Source organism: Chiloscyllium punctatum, chromosome 11, assembly GCF_047496795.1.
Source record: "Chiloscyllium punctatum isolate Juve2018m chromosome 11, sChiPun1.3, whole genome shotgun sequence".
Taxonomy (NCBI): Eukaryota; Metazoa; Chordata; class Chondrichthyes; order Orectolobiformes; family Hemiscylliidae; genus Chiloscyllium; species Chiloscyllium punctatum.
The window spans coordinates 100186210-100202861 of NC_092749.1; the positions used below are offsets into that span (position 1 = coordinate 100186210).

Consider the following 16652-nt stretch of genomic DNA (forward strand, 5'->3'; position numbering starts at 1 on the left):
TGTTTGGTGTAAACTCATCATTTTGTTATCAGTTTCCTAAATGGAGGCTTATCTATCCCACACTACCTCATCCCTGAAGTGGATCTATGTTGCCCCAGGCAACCAGATGCTTCACAATCGATCTGTCTAATATTGCAATACAGATTTAAGAGCAACAGGTGAAGAAAGATCAGGATATCTGGAGAATGCCATTTTAGTTTCCTGACTGTGGATGAGTTGGTGGCTTGCTCAATCAGGTTAAGCTCCTACATATTCCCAGTGTAAAGACTGTGCCTTTTTATTCTTTCATACTTTTATCAGGAGACTGGAAGGAGAAAAGTGCTGTTTTAATGACCAAGGAGTGGCTGGGGGATTGCTGCATCATCTGACACTCATTGTAAACAGGATTTACACAGCTGCTTGTTCGAAAGCTGGTTAAAGTGTAGTTGCAGGAAAACTGGAACTGAAGTGTTGTGTACAGATGGAATTTTGGTTGGTACAATTAGCAGATTGGTCTATGGACTAGTGAACAATCATTGATGGCGATGGTCTTCTGTTCACCAACAACAATCTGGTTCTCAGTTTAACAGCTTATGGCTTTATGCAAGATTGACTACCACCAGCTCAGGAGCTCTCTCTCTCTGTTCTCTGCAGTAAAATTATCTCTATCTCTAAGCCTGAAGAAAACCAGTTTATCTTTCCTCCAGTAAATGCTGTAAGCTGTGACTATTCCTTTTAGTCAGAGACCGTTTTATAAGCGAACCAGCCTCTCTATGCATCTTGGAAAATCAGACCCTGGGGAAGGAAGAACACGATCAACACAGGATCCATCTCAGCTGAACTTGTGGACAGAGACAAAAGAACTGCTGTCCCTGCTTTCCTTCAACCCTTATTGTTTCATGCCTGAGTTTTATCTAACGTGAAGTGCAGAAGGGCATTAGAGTTTTAGTTATTAGAGTTAAATGCCGATGGTCACAATTGTTTCCTTGTAATAGACAGTAATTCTTGCTAATTGTAATTCTTGTTCAGTTCAGAAACCTGATCTATGCTTTCTGGTTCTGAAATCTATGTAAACCAAGGAATTTTGTGTACTTTTTAAAATCTTTAGCTTTTGGGTTGACTCTGGGAACAGTGGGGCCTTATTTCTAGCACACTATCCCAGTGAAGTGTAACACAAGCCGGAAAGGTACTTGGCCATATATTAAGGTGGTTTTTATGGTATCTCCTCCTATCGTTCAAAAGGATAATGCCATGTGACATATGGAGGTGATCTTTCAGTTTGTGATCTTCCAAGTGACATACCCTGCTGACATAGAAACATACCACAGTTCCTTCTTGATTGCTGGGTCAGAATTCAAGAACTCCCTTTCTGATAGGATTGTAAGGGTGTTTTCCACACAGGGATTGCAGCACCTCATGAAGAAAGCTCACCACAATCACCACTCAGGGCAACCAGCAACGATCCATAAATGCTGCCTTTATCAGTAAAAGCTACACATCATCTCGAGAGTGAATTTTATCGAGCAATTTGTGTTTATTGACAATGTCCAGGAAACTTAGTCATGTGGCATCCAATCATCTATCACTGCTCATGTTTATCAGGCAATTGCTTGCATTTTATTTGTCCACTGTTTGCAAATGTTATGACACTTACCAGATGTGGGTGTTTCCATATCACAAACCCTGAACAAACCATTTGTCTGTTTAATAGTATGATGAACAGATGTAATTAGTAGAACAGACAGCTGTATGGACAAGCAATGTAAATAAAAAATACATCTGTAATGCTTCTCCCATTATCAATCACAAGGAATCTGCAGCAATTAAATAAACCCATCATTAATTTCAGTAACTTACAACTGTCACAACACAGAAACAGATAAGTGAATATTTTTAAGTGTGGCCTTACAGTAAGCCTGCACTAATGAGTAGAGTGGGTTCTTTCTTGATTATATGTTTTATTGAGATATGTCTCTTGATTAAAGTTACTTATGTAAGCCATAAGTATTAAGCTAGCCTGGAGCAGTATTTTGCAGAGGAATAAGACAGTGCTATTTTCTGGGTCTGTACATTGAAAGAAGCAAAAATGGCCTTTAGTAGAGTGATATGCTCTTGTTGGATGTGGAAGTTTAGGGAAAGATTACCGGTTACTGAGGATTATATCTGCCAATAAATGCCATTGGTTGCAAATCCTATCAGATCGAATGGATCGGTTGGAGAGACAATTAGAGGCAATGAGGAATTTACAAGAGCAAGGGGATGTGATGGATGGCAGTTATAGGAAGGGAGAAAAGTTGCAGATACAGTCACGTAGATGGGTTAGCTCCAGGAAAGGTAAGAGTGTTGGCAGGAGTCTTCTGTGGCTATCCACATTTCAAACAAGTATGCTGTTCTGGAAAATGTAAGGGGTGATGGATTCTCAGGGGGACATAGCACGAACAGCCAAGTTTCTGGTATTGAGACTGGCTGTAATGCAATGAGGGTACGCCGGGTTCCAAAACATCAATTGTGTTAGGAGACTCTCTAGTCCAAGGGACAGACAGACATTTCTGTGGCCAGCAATGAAAAATCAGAAAAGTGTGTTGCCTCCCTGGTGCCAGGATCAAGGATATCTTAGAGAGGGTGCAGAATGTTCTCAAGGGGGAGGGGGACCAGCAGGAGGTCATTGTCCACATTGGAACCAATGACATAGGAAGGGAAAAGGATGTCATTCTGAAGGGAGAATATAGAGTTAGGCAGGAATTAAAAAGAGAGATCCTCGAGAGTAGTCATATCTGGATTACTCCTGGTGCTACGAGCTAGTGAGGGTAAGAATAGGAGGATAGAGTAGATGAATGCATGGCTGAGGAGCTGGTGTATGGGAGAAGGATTCACATTTTTGGATCATTGGAATCTCTTCTGGGGTAGAAGTGACCTGTACAAGAAGGACGAATTGCACCTGAATTGGAAGGGGACTAATATACTGGCAGGGAGATTTGCTAGAGCTGCTTGGGAGGATTTAAACTATTAAGGTGGATGGGTGGGATCCAGGGAGATGGTGAGGAAAGAGATTAATCTGAGACAGTTGAGAAAAGAAGCGAGTCAAACAGTCAGGCTGGCAGGGACAAAGCAGAGAACAAGGTAGGACTGATGAATTAAACTGCATTTATTTCAATGCAAGAGGCCTATCAGGGAGGGCAGATGAACTCAGGACATGGTTAGGAACATGGGACTGGGATATCATGACAATTACAGAAATGTGGCTCAGAGATTGACAGAATTGGCAGCTTAATGCTCCAGGAAGGGCAGAAAAGGAGGCAAGAGAGGAGGGGGGACTTGCGTTTTTGATAAGAATTAGCATTACAGTTGTATTGTGGGAGGATATTCCCAGAAATACATCCAGGGAAGTTACTTGGCTTGAACTGAAAACTAAGAAAGGGATGATCACCTTATTGGGATTGTATTATAGACTCCATAATAGTCAGATGGAAATTGAGGAACACATTTATAAGGAGATCTCCGTTATCCTTAAGAATAATAGAGTGGTCATGATAGGGGATTTTAACTTTCCAGACATAGACTAGGATAGCCATAGTGTTAAGGGCTTAGGTGGAGAGGAATTTGTTGTTGTGTGTGTACAGGAAAATTTTCTGATTTAGTATGTGGATGTACCTACTAGAGAAGGTACAAAACTTGACCTACTCTTGGGAAATAAGGCAAGGCTGGTGACTGAAGTATCAGTGGGGGAGTATTTTGGGGCCAGCGACCATAATTCTATTAGTTTTAAAATCGTGGTGGAAAAGGATAGACCAGATCTAAAAGTTGAAGTTCTAAATTGGAGGAAGGCTAACTTTGACGGTATTAGGCAAGAACTTTCAAAAGCTGATTGGGGGTAGATGTTCGCAGGTAAAGGGACGGCTGGAAAATGGGAAATCTTTAGAAATGAGATAACAAGAATCCAGAGAAAGTATATTCCTGTTAGGGTGAAAGGAAAGGTTGGTAGATATAGGGAATGCTGGATGACTAAAGAAATGGAGGATTTGGTTAAGAAAAAGAAGGAAGCATATGTCAGGTATAGACAGGATAGATCATATGAATCCTTAGAAGAATATAAAGGCAGTAGAAGTATATTTAAGAGGGAAATCAGGAGGGCAAAAAGGGGACATGAGATAGCATTGGAAAATAGAATTAAGGAGACTCCAAAGGGTTTTTACAAATACGTTTAAGACAAAAGGGTAACGAGAAAGAGAATGGGGCCCCTCAAAGATAAGCAAGGTGGCCTTTGTGTGGCGCCGCAGCAGATGGGGGAGATTCTAAATGAGTATTTTGCATCAGTGTTTACTGTGGAAAAGGACATAGAAGATATAGACTGTAGAGAAATAGTGATATCTAGAAAAATTGTCCATATTACAGAGGAGGAAGTGCTGAATGTCTTGAAACACAAAAAAAAAGTGGATAATGATCAGGTGTACCCGAGAACTCTGTGGGAAGCTAGGGAAGTGGTTTCTGGGCCCCTTGTTGAGAGATTTGTATCATCAATAGTCACAGGTGAGGTGCTGGAAGACTGGAGGTTGGCTGACGTGCCACTGTTTAAGAAGGGTGGTAAGGACAAGCCAGGGAACTATAGACCAGTGAGCCTGACGTCGGTGGTTGGGAAGTTGTTGGAGGGAATCCTGAGGGACAGAATGTACAGGAAAGGCAAGAACTGATTAGGGATATTCAATATGTCTTTGTCCATGGGAAATCATGTCTCACAAACTTGATTGAGTTCTTTGAAGAAGTAACAAGGAGGATTGATGAGGGCAGAGCAGTAGATGTGATCTACATGGACTTCAGTAAGGCATTCGACAAGGTTCCCCATGGGAGACTGATTAGCAAGGTTAGATCTCATGGAATACAGGGAGAAATAGCCATTTGGATACAGAACTGGCTCAAAGGTAGAAGACAGGGGGTGGTGGTGGAAGGTTGTTTTTCAGACTGGAGGCCTGTGACCAGTGGAGTGCCATAAGAATCAGTGCAGGGGCCACAACTTTTCGTCATTTATATACAGAGGAGCCTCGATTATCTGAGCGAGATGGGTGGGCACTATTTTGTTCAGATCATTGAATATTCCGTTAATTGATTCAGTGCCTTTCCTCTGGGGCTCGGAGTTTTCTGTAAAGTCTGCTCCCTGTTCAGGAGATAAGGCAGCATCACAGCGCACGAGCCCTTGCACCCCATCCGCCCCACCAACCCCAACCCCATCCAACACCGTTCCCCCCCCCCCCTCCCCACCCCATGCGGCCCCCAGTGTGACCCGCCCCCTCTCCGGGGCAGCCAGACTCGACACCAACAAGACTGTTGCTGCTGCTACTGCCTTTTGGGGGCTGAGTCTCCAAATAGCGCGCACACGCAACTTTTTACTGCAACTTTTTGACAGGTTCCACCTTTACCCTGTACAGGACAACGTTGGAGAGATTATCTGGGGAAGGAGGGGGTTTAGGATACACACCTGTGTAGAACTCCAGGGAAAGTGTGGAGAGAGAGAGGGAGAGAGTGTGGGAGGTCAGTCTTTTATAGATGGTGCCTGCTGTCCCATCAGTCCAGGACTGTTCTTGGCAGCACTTTTAATCATCGTAAACAAAAGATGCGATCAGTGTCGGACACACTTCTTTGATTTAATGCTTCTGTGGGGACCTCTAGATCTCTTTCGGATAATCCGATTTTCAGATAATTGGTATTCGGATAATCGAGGTTCCTCTAAATGATTTGGATGTGAGCACAATAAGTATAGTTTGTAAGTTAATAAGTTTGCAGATGACACCAAAATTGGAGGTGTCATGGAAAGTGAAGAAGGTTACCTCAGATTACAGTGGGTTCTTGATCAGATGGACCAATGGGCTAAGAAGTGGCAGGTGGAGTTTAATTTAGATAAATGTGAGGTGCTGCATTTTGGGAAAGCAAATCTTAGCAGGACTTATACACTTAATGGTAAGGTCCTAGGGAGTGTTGCTGAACAAAGAGACCTTGAAGTGCAGCTTCATAGCTCCTTGAAAGTGGAGTCACTGGTAGATGGGATAGTGAAGAAGGCATTTGGCATGCTTTCCTTTATTGGCCAGAATATTGTGTACAGGAGTTGGGAGGTCATGTTGCGGTTGTACAGGACATTGATTAGGCCACGTTTGGAATACTATGTGCAATTCTGATCTCCCTCCTATCAGAATAACAGTTCAATTGACAGTGTGTGCCTATGTACAATGATGTATACCTGTTTGGGATTTCATTTCTTCAGAAAAAGGAGAATGTTGTGTTAAGACTCACAGCCGATATGTGCCTTTAAGCATCTTAACCATATCGTGGTTAATTTCATGGAAGGTGACCTAATGATTTTAAGCTTACAGCCCCCAACTTACTGAATTATGTCCTCTTGCATGACTTACTAAAGGAATTGTGCTCCAGTACATGCAAGTTGCTTGACTTGAGCCCAGACACACAGATGCCTGTGATTGTAATGTACATGTGTAGATACCAGGCACTCTTAACAAAAGCTAATTGAACCGTTCAGTACTATGTGACCCACATCTCATCCTTAAGTTACAGGAGCTACTGAACAGTGTGACAGTGGCTGCGCCATCAGTATTTCATGCCACCTCACATCATGGCTACAGCACTATATAAAACACCAGTAAATGCTTAGAATAGAGTCTCATTTGAAGGTTAGACATCCCTGGATCATAAGATGCCTACCCAGAATAAATTTACATGATTATGGAACATCACCCGCATAAGCAAAAGGCAGACCTGCCCTCTGTCAACTTCAAGTTCAAGAGCTTTCAATCTGTAAAACCTGTATTGCTTTCGCAAAAAGAAACAATGTTTCAGCCTGCTCCAACATAAAAGATAAGATGCTGCAGTCAAAAGGCTTTTTGTGGGTTTGGGAGTAAAATTGTTGGCTAAACACCTTCTTACAGTCTTAAAATTAACATTGACAGTCACTGATGGTTTAACTACAATGCCTTCCTGTTCAAATTAAAAATTGATTTTCCAACCTAGAGCTCCTTACCTTTGTACAGTGGTCGGTTGGCTCTGCCATTTTGTATCCTTTAATTCAGTGCCAGAGGTAGTGTGATGCCAGTACCCCTTATTGGTGAAAACATATCCTTAGTGGCCATAATCTGCCATTACATCCTTGAAAGAAGCAGTCTTGCACTTAATAAAACCTCTTTAAGAGCCCAACAATGATGATTTTATGAATGACAGCAAGACATTTTCAGGAAGATTAACTGAGAACTACATACACATTTCTCCATCTGGGCATATATTCACTAGATTGAGACATGGCGTCAAACCTCCAAAATGTAATATTGAAACTTGAATGAATTAATCTTGTTATCTGTTTTTATATATCCGAATAATGATTAAATTGACACTTGCTGCCTATGCACAGTGATGTATAACTCTTTGGGATTTCACGTAGAGTCATTGAGTCACAGCACGGAAAAAGACCCTTCAGTCTGATTAGTCCCTGACCAAGTTCCCCAGTCTCAGCTAGTCCAACTTGCCCGCATTTGCCCCATATCCCCCTAAACCTTTCAAGTTCAAATGGCTTTTAAATGCATGAACACTACCTGCACCCTTCCTTTCGTAGTTTATTCCATGTACAAACCACCCTCTGTGTGGAAGAAGTTGCCCCTCAGGTCCATTTTAAATCTTTTTCCTTTCGCATTAAAAATATGGCCCAAGTTTTGAACTCCCCCACTCGACACAAAAGACCTTCTGTATTCACCTTATCCATGCCCCTCATGATTTTATAAACTTCTGTAAGAACGCCTCTCAACCTCCTATGCTCCAATGAAAAATGTCACAGTTTCTCCTTATAAATTCCAGTTACAGGAACATCTGGTAAATCTTTTCTGAATCTTCTCCAAATTAATAATAATCTTTCTATAGCAAGGAGACCTGTACACAGTACTCCAAAAGTGGCCTCACCAATGTCCTACACAGCTTCAACATGGAAGTCTCAACTCCTATACTCAATGGTCTAAGAAATGACACCAAGCGTGCTAAACACCTCTTAAGCACACTGTCTATCTGTGACGCAAATTTCTAATAACTATATACCTGAACTCCTAGGTGTGTCTGTTCCACAAGACTACCCAGAGCCCTATGTTTAATGTATAAATCCCACCCTTGTTCATTTTACTAAAATGCAATACCTTGCATTTACCCAGTTTAACCTCCATTGCCACTCATCAGCCCATTGGCCCAGTTGGTCAAGAGCTCTTTGTAATCTTAGGTAACCTTCTCTGTCCACTATACCGTCAATTTTTGTGTCATCCACAAACTAAGTAACATGCCTTCTAAATTCTCATCCAAATAATTTATTTAAAGACATACAACAATGGACCCAGCACCGATCCTTGTGGAACACCACTGGTCACAGGCCTCTGGTCCAAAAAACAACCCTCCGTCACCACCCTCTGTCTCCTACCATCAAGCCGATTTTTAATCTAATTAGCAAGCTCTTTGAATTCCATGTGATCCAACCTTACTGATCAGTCTACCATGCGGAACCTTGTCAAAAACTTTACTAATGCCCATGTCAACAATGTTTACTGCTCTGCCTTCATCAATTTCTTTTGGTTACATCCTCAAAAAACATATCCCTAATCAGTCCTTCAAATGCACGAAAATCCTGTCTCTCAGGATCCCCTCCAATAACTTGCCCACCATTGATGTCAGACTCACCAGTCAATAGTCCATACTCCTTGGAAAAAGGAGATTGTTGCGTTATATCTCGCAGCAGAAGTGTGATATACCATTTAGAGACATGCTCATGATGTCATCATGGCTATGTGACAGGGTTTGTATAACTCTCAGTCTCCACCTTTTGAGCTTCATTCACTTGCAGCATGACATACTGAGGGACTTATGTTCATCATATCTTTGCTTAGCTTGATCCTATACAAGTCCAAAATTATAAAGCGTATATGGAGATATTGGGTACTATATCTAAAGCTCATTGAACTGTTCAGTCTTACATGACCAACATCTTGTCCTTGCTATGGGAGCTACTAGAACTATCACAGTCTGATAGTGGCATATCCAGTAGGTCAAACTATCTCATGTCAGCTTCATGGAGGTGAGAGCCTATTCTCAAAAAATTAAGTACTGAAATTAATCTCCAGGTCTTTCTCAGGCTTACAGGAACTACCCCTCCCTGCAATTTGTTTCCTTCCGTCCTTGCAGTTTGCTTGCTCACCCCTTCTTTGTTCCAGTCTGTGTTTTTTTTAATTCTGTCATTACCTCAATTTTGTAATTTTCTGTCTATCACTGATGTTCCCTCTCCAGTTTGAGATTCTCTCCCTCCCTCAGTTTGGATTGCCTTCCCTCCATCCCTGCCGCCATCAGTTTGTATTTTTGTCTGTCTTTTCCTGACTTGCTCTCTGAGGACCCAAGAATTTCCAGGCGATTTTTGTTGGCGCCTGAAGCTACAACGTTAACACGTGACAATGAAGCAGCACGTCCTGATAAACAGGAGAGCCAGCAGGGCTTGGTTGCCACCACATCAGCAGGAATGTTGTATTTGCAGAAACAATGCAAACAAGAATTGTCTGTCTGAATTGTTCGCAACAGTGATCAGGAAAATTCTCGTTTCCCCTAAGGTCTTTTCCAAAGCGAGGTGGCTACAAACCTTAAATTTCACTGCATGTATGGCTGTATGTTTGTTTGCTGATGTTGGAACACAGCTTTGTGTAACTTTCAAGTAATGACACACCAAAAAAGAATGTCAATATTGGCAACATGTGTGTGGTTTGTTAAAAGACTGTGAGCAGACTAACCTTATATTTACCAAGTGGGTGGCTCAATTGCTCATGACGAAGGGAATCATGTTAGATTTTCAAGATGGCTGAGCAATTAAACCCAGGGACTGTCATGAAAATGGCTTGTGTTCCTATAAAGCCTGTAAATGCTGCCTTAAATAACTTGTTTTCTTGGTTTAGTGCTATTCAGAAAGGTAGACATTCTCACAAACTCTTAGAAGAACATAAGAACTAGGAGTAAGCCATTCGAGCCTGCTCCACCATTCAATAAGATCATGGCTGATCTTTCCACTGCCTCAGCTCCACTTACCCGCCCTCTCACCGTATCCCTTAATTCCTTTATTGTTCAAAAAAAGACTATCTTAGCTTTAAAAACATTTACTGAAGCAGCATCAACTACTTCCCTGGGCAGGGAATTCCACCGATTCACAACCCTCTTGGTTGCAGCAAGTATAGGCCGAGTTCATTTTGGCATGCTTTGCGGATCAGCACAGCTGTTTCAGTTTAGAGAGAGGAATCATGTCTGCTGTATACTGTCTCGGAACAGACATATTGCATTTTGTTTTATTAATAGGGAGACTGTCATGATACTTTGGTTAATTTACTGCACAGCTTCCCATATGCTGTTTGATGGCTTTTCTCATAATGCTGTTTCTCCTTTGTAATAAGTTACCTGCTTACTAATTTTCTGTTTCTTGCGCAGCTTTCTCGCTTGAAGGATCCTGCTTGAGTTTCGCAGATTTGTTCAGGCTCATCGCTTTCTACTGTATCAGCAGGTGAGAGGAGTGAACAAATCTAAATGCCAATCTGCAGGCATGCCCTATTGTTAGAGGTTCGAAGAGGTTTCTTTTAGTGTGTTTGCTCCCACATCCACTTGAGGACTCACACCCATGCACCTTTTTTCTGTTATCCTAGACCATTTCCTGTTGAGTCAATACAGGAAACACTTGATTAACTAGTTGGGTGATTCTGCATAGAGAATATTTTTCAATCACATTCCCCAGCGTGAGTTAGAGTTTGTGGAGGGAGGAGCGGACGGTGTCGGGAATACTAATTCTCATAAAGCACGCTGTTTCTTTTTCACTGAACACCTGGTGTATAATTAGATCCTGCAGCTATGCTAATGATTCTGGTCGTGACTCAAGTTGAAACAACTTCCTTGCTGCTGCCTCACAAAAAGCTGCTTGTTATTCAGCAAGGTTGCTATTGATCCAAAACATGAAAATAAAAAAAAACTAAATCCACAGCAGGTTAGCCAGTGCTGAAATGCTCAGCCTGTACTTCAGGTGACAATTGCTCAGTAGAGGTTAGACTTTGGTTGTTGCAAATCCTGTTTTGCTACAGTCAAGCATCAATCTGGGAGACGGTACTCACTACTCCATGGTATGCAGAAAGGGCAGACTTTCAATCCAATGTCTTTGAGGAAGGAGATAGGCAGAAATATATCTTTACTGAAGTAAAAATTGCAATTCATTTTATCAACAGCAAACTTAAGTTCTGAACTCCTAGGTTTACCAATTTTTTTTTGTTTTGCCAAGAAACCCAGTGAGATCAGAGACACCGAGGTTCTGCTGAATTTAATGGCAGAACTTCTTTTTTTTCCTCTCTTATTTCCTGCCTTGAAACTGGCTAAGTGAACATCTGGGCCAACTGTTGGAAACCAGCAGTGGGAGGCTGTAGTGAGGAGCATTTGGAGTCCATCCTGGCAGTCAAGGTGAGGAGGGAGGATTTGCCAGTCAAAACTTTGGACAGTTTGGTGGTGAGGAGTCCTGCCCCTCAGTGGAGGGGTACTAAAGATACTTGCCTTGAGGACTTGACAGCCCACACCACCCTTTCACGGTCAGGTTTCCCAATCCCTGGGAAGTGCAATCAGTATTTCCAATTGCAATTGTGGGCCCAACTTGGAGCTACTGATGAAGAGACTCTCTCCTTCATGGCAGGGCAATCTTCTTGACCTCTGGAAACACACCACTATAAAAACTGCAGCAGGCACACACAGGAGGATTGAGACAGCTTCCTGCTCTGTTTTGAGTTTTAACCCCTTCCCATGTATCATCAGTGTATTAATACTGAGGCCCTTGTATTGCAATGAAAGTTTAGGAACAGAAGGCGACTGAACCATTCACTTACTGAAACATGCTACTGTTCAGCCAGATGAAGGACTGTCTTTCAGCTCAGACTTGGCTGGTCATCCACATATCTGCCTACAATAGAATAAAGCCACATAGCATGCAAGGGAAGGAACTGTATTACCATCTAGCTTATTGGTAATTGGTGACTTTACTTACAACATCTTCACAGCAGAAAGGGGTTTTGAAAATATTGACACAGATATGTGTCTGTTGACATACTGTTCGTCAGCTGTGGGATGCCATTACTGTCAGGTGAAGTGAATAAATATGAATTTTACTAGATCTATGAGAGTCTGATCTTACTGAGAACTGGGTCTGCCAATCAAGAGCATCATGGATGGCGTGACATCAACACTTAAGTCTATGTCCCAGGGAGTTCTGGAGGCTAGATCACTGAAAGTACTTAGAGTAGGTTGATAGACTTTGGAAATATTGGGGATTTGACAGCAATGCTGAGCTGGCACACACGAGGAGTTAATGAGCCATGGTCTCGTTGAATGAGCAAGGCAGACTTGCGAAGCTGCATGGCTTGCATGTGCTCCTATTTCTTATGTTCTCTGTCTCCATTCCCTGCACAGTTTACAAAGTGTAGTGTGACTTGTCAATCACTTCTTTTTGCTGCTGAGTAGCATGTCGGCACACTGGCCAGTCTGCCACAGGCATTTGGGACTTGCCCTTCCTAACAGCTTGGTCATTAGGTAAATCCAGGATGGCAACATTATTAATTCAGTGGTATGTGGTATGAATGGCCAATTGCAATAATTCTTTCAACCCCCATTCACTCACCAATTTAATTCAAGTTGGCAAGTCAATATTTTAGACTTTGTTGAGGTGGACTCTACCTTGTAACTCTATGTTGGAGTATAAAGGAATGCAGAAGTATTATTATGAGAGAATTTCTTTTGTCGCTCTACCTAATCATTACATCACAAATCTTTCTTGGGGACTTTCCAAGTTTTCTGCACCCAAAATATTCCCTTCTCCTTGACTGGCTTACTCATATAGATTCAATATTGTTTCATTAAAGTCTGTCTTTTTCCCCCTCTCTCAAAAGGGATGTGCTGCCTTTCCCTTTAAAGTTGCCTCATGGAATCACAGCTGCCAAGACTGAGACTGAGCTGGAAGCAATTGCATTCCTGGGTCTAGGTGAGTACACTTCAGGTCTTCTGGATTCACCTGGAAGCACAGGACCGTGTTTTCGTCTAAAATACACGCCCATTAATGATCAAACTGTCTTTTGTCACACTTTTTGGACTTTGCCCGTTTCCTACTCTGAATCAAATCGGCTTGGCTTGCATTTGCTGCTGGTGATTTGTATAAGGTAAAACTCTTTGATCTAAGCCAAAAATCACACGACACCAGCACCTCCACATCACAACTCTCATCCAATTTTATAGTTTGTCTCTGGAATTTAGTTCCTATTCCTAAAACAGTCTTTTAAAATGAAATAGTGATCTGTCTGTCCTTTACAGGGTTAACTTCTGTTCTGTTATGATGCACGCGAGATGGAAACTAAAGTCCATCTGTTTTCAACTTTATGGCATTCTTTTGTTTCAGAGTTCTGGAGTTCTCCTGTGTACAAGAGAGCAGGCAAGAGTTCTGCACCTCCTACGAGTCCTCTCAACGCAGACAGCCCGAGCACAGAAACGAAGCAGACCCCGCATTTAAATGGAGTGCATTCCATTCAAACACGGACGCCCTCAGAGCTGGAGTGCAGCCAGACCAATGGTGCTCTGTGCTTTATAAACCCGCTGTTCCTGGAGGTGCACAGCAAAGACATTAACGGCAGCCTCCAAGGGCAGGTTGCCAAATCCAGAGAGACGGGCCGGCCCTACTCCGCCCCGGCTCGGCCTCCCCCTCCTCGGCTGCCCGCGAGTATGGACCAGAGCCCGGGTCCGGCCGCCGACCGGGAGGGAAGGGGGGGCCCTTGCAAACAGCCCGGGGCCAAAGCGGCTCCCATTCCGCCGCCCCGCATCAAGAAGCAAGCCGGCGGTGGTGGTGCTGGTGGCGAGGGGGTGGACAAGGCTGCAGCCCAGAAACCAGCAGCTCCCGCCGGGGTGGAGGAGGCTGCAGGCAAGGGCAGGCAGCGGCTCAGCGACCTCAGCATCTCCACCACCTCCACCGAGTCCGACTCCAGCAGCATGGAGGTGAAACGGGACTGCCCTTCCAGCCTGGAGGGGGACACCAACAGCAGCCTGGAGGAGGAGGAGGAGGAAGAGGACTCCGAGGCGGACAGCGACCAGGAGGTGCTGCCGCCCCCATGCACCCCCAGGAAGAAGAGGCACCCTTCCTTCGTCTTCCCCAGGATCGTCAAGACCCACATCCAGAAGGTGAGCGGCGTCTTCAGCTCGTTCATGACCCCCGAGAAGAGAATGGTCAAGAGGATCGCCGAGATGTCCCAGGACAAGCGCACCTACTTCGGCTGCCTGATCCAGGACTACATCAGCTTCTTCAAGGAGAACAAAGACTGCCACGTCTCCAGCACCGACATGCTCCTCACCGTCCGCCAGTTCATGACCCAGGTTAAAAGCTACTTGCTCCAGAGCTCGGAGCTGGACCCGCCAATAGAATCCCTCATCCCAGAAGACGAAATAGGTGAGCTGCCCTCCCTTATGACCTCGAAAAATTGCCCTCTTTCCCCCACCCTCTGTGCCTGCGTTGCTTCGAGTTCTGGAGGGGTCATTCGGCAGTTTCGTTTCCCGAATTGATTTGGTGTTGTGTGATTTTTTTTTTAACTGAGGTTTAGTTGGTGAAGGGGCAACGCCAGTTTCCCCTTTTGTGCCTCTTGTGAATGTCTCAGAGTCTGGCTTTTAAGGAGGTGGGGAAAGGTATGTGTGTTCTACATTAATATTGGTGTGTGGAGAGTTTGAAATGCTGCAGGCGGTTTTTAAGAGGCACTTGCTGAGGGGGAAAATATGGCTCTGCATAACTTTAGCCTGTCACAGCTCAGTGGGAAGTCAGTTCTCTCAGCTTCAGAAAGCCAAGCTCAATGGCATGGTGAATTCACAACTACAGTGTTGTAAAACCTTTTCACATAAACCACTTATGTGTGACACTAGGGAGATGAAATATTTTCAATCAGAGGATGGTGAATCTTTCACCCACAGGGCTGTGGAAGCTCAGTCTTTTGAGTATATTTAAGGTAGAGGCTGTTAGATTTCTGATGGTGGAGAGAGTTGTGGTGAGTAAGTGGCATTGAAATGTTCAAACAGCCATGGTTGCAATAAATAGTGTAGAGGTCTTGATGGGCTGAATGGCCTACTTCAATTTCCTGTGTCCCTAATGCTGCAAATATGGCATGCAATTATTGCCGGTCTTTCCCTCTTTGTAAGCAAAATTTCTCAAATATTTATTCTTGAAAGCAAGACTTATTAGGCAGACATGTGGAATAAGTTAGTCTTCTCTTGTTTCTGCAATATTTATGTTCTGAGTTATGTTCATAAAGTCATAGAAATGTACAGCTCAGAAACAGACCCTTCAGTTCAGCTTGTCCATGCCGACCAGATATTGTAACCTCATCTAGTCCTATTTGCCAGAATTTGGCCCATATCACTCTGAACCCTTCCTTTTCATATACCCATCCAAATGCCTTTCGTATACCCATCCAAAAGCACCAAGGACCCGGGTTCGATTCCAGCCTTGGGTGACTGTCTGTGTGGAGTTTGCACATTCTTCCGGTGTCTGCGTGGGTTTCCTCTAGGTGCTCCGGTTTCCTCCCACAGTCCAAAGATGTGCAGTTCAGGTGAATTGGCCATGCTAAATTGCCCATTGTGTTAGGTGCATTAGTAGGGAGTAGTGGAATGGGTCTGGGTGGGTTACTCTTCGGAAGGTCAGTGTGGACCTGTTGGGCTGAAGGGCCTGTTTCCGCAATGTAGCAAATCAAATCTAATCTAATCTAAAACCACCTCTATTTACCCTATCCATGCCCCTCATGATGTCATCAACCTCTATAAAGTCAGCCCTCTGCTTCTGATGCTCAAGGGAAAACAGCCCCAGCCTCTCCCTACAGCTCAAACCTTCCAACCCTGGCAACATCGTTGTAAATCTTTTCTGAACCCTTTCAAGTTTCACAGTTAAAAGGTTTTTTTAGTATCACACCTCTATTCTCATTTCATGTTTATTTGGTTCTCAATTGAAAGCTTCGTGTAAATAACCTCTAAAACTATAAAGGAACGTTCAGAATCGAATCCAGGTCCCTGGTGCTGTGAGGCAGCAGTGCTAACCACTGAGCCACCATGCCACCCCCTGGGGCTGGCGAGTCCAGAACAAGAAGGCATAGATTTAGGGTGAGAGGGGAAAGATATAAAAGGGATGTAAGGGACAACTTTTTCGCCCAGAGGATGGTGCGTGTATGGAATGACCTATCAGAGGAAGTTGTGGATGCTGGTACAATTATAACATTTTTCTTTGAGTGCGGTTATGCAGTGTTTTTTTTTAGTCCTTAGGATGTGAATGAAAGGGCGCTTTTGTGTTTAAACCAAAGATCAGTCACCATTGTGCAGAAAATAGTCAACATTCATATAATTTGTCATCAGTCAGGATTAGTTCAAGTGAAATAAGTGTTTTTATAGGATTTCATTTTTGAAAAACAAAAATCAGCCATGAATAGCTGGTCAGTCAACCCTTGAAGTACCAACATCTTATGCAATCAGTTATCTGAACAGGAAGTTATTCAGTCAAAAGTGTAAATAACACTTTGTTTCGATAAATTGCCAAACTGAGCCAAGTCCTTCCAGTGCAGACACACTGATAATGTTAA

General features: G+C 43.4%; 1 protein-coding gene across 3 annotated transcripts in view; it reads left to right on the plus strand.

Annotated features, from left to right (window-relative positions):
- LOC140483265 (ras and Rab interactor 2-like) overlaps positions 1-16652 on the plus strand; it is a 157051-nt gene that overhangs the window by 120126 nt on the left and 20273 nt on the right. For all 3 annotated transcript variants that reach the window (XM_072581406.1, XM_072581408.1, XM_072581407.1), the window contains 3 exons: positions 10465-10537; positions 12948-13039; positions 13451-14488. In XM_072581406.1, coding sequence (XP_072437507.1) covers positions 10465-10537; positions 12948-13039; positions 13451-14488 — 1203 coding nt within the window. The remainder of the gene's footprint in view (positions 1-10464; positions 10538-12947; positions 13040-13450; positions 14489-16652) is intronic.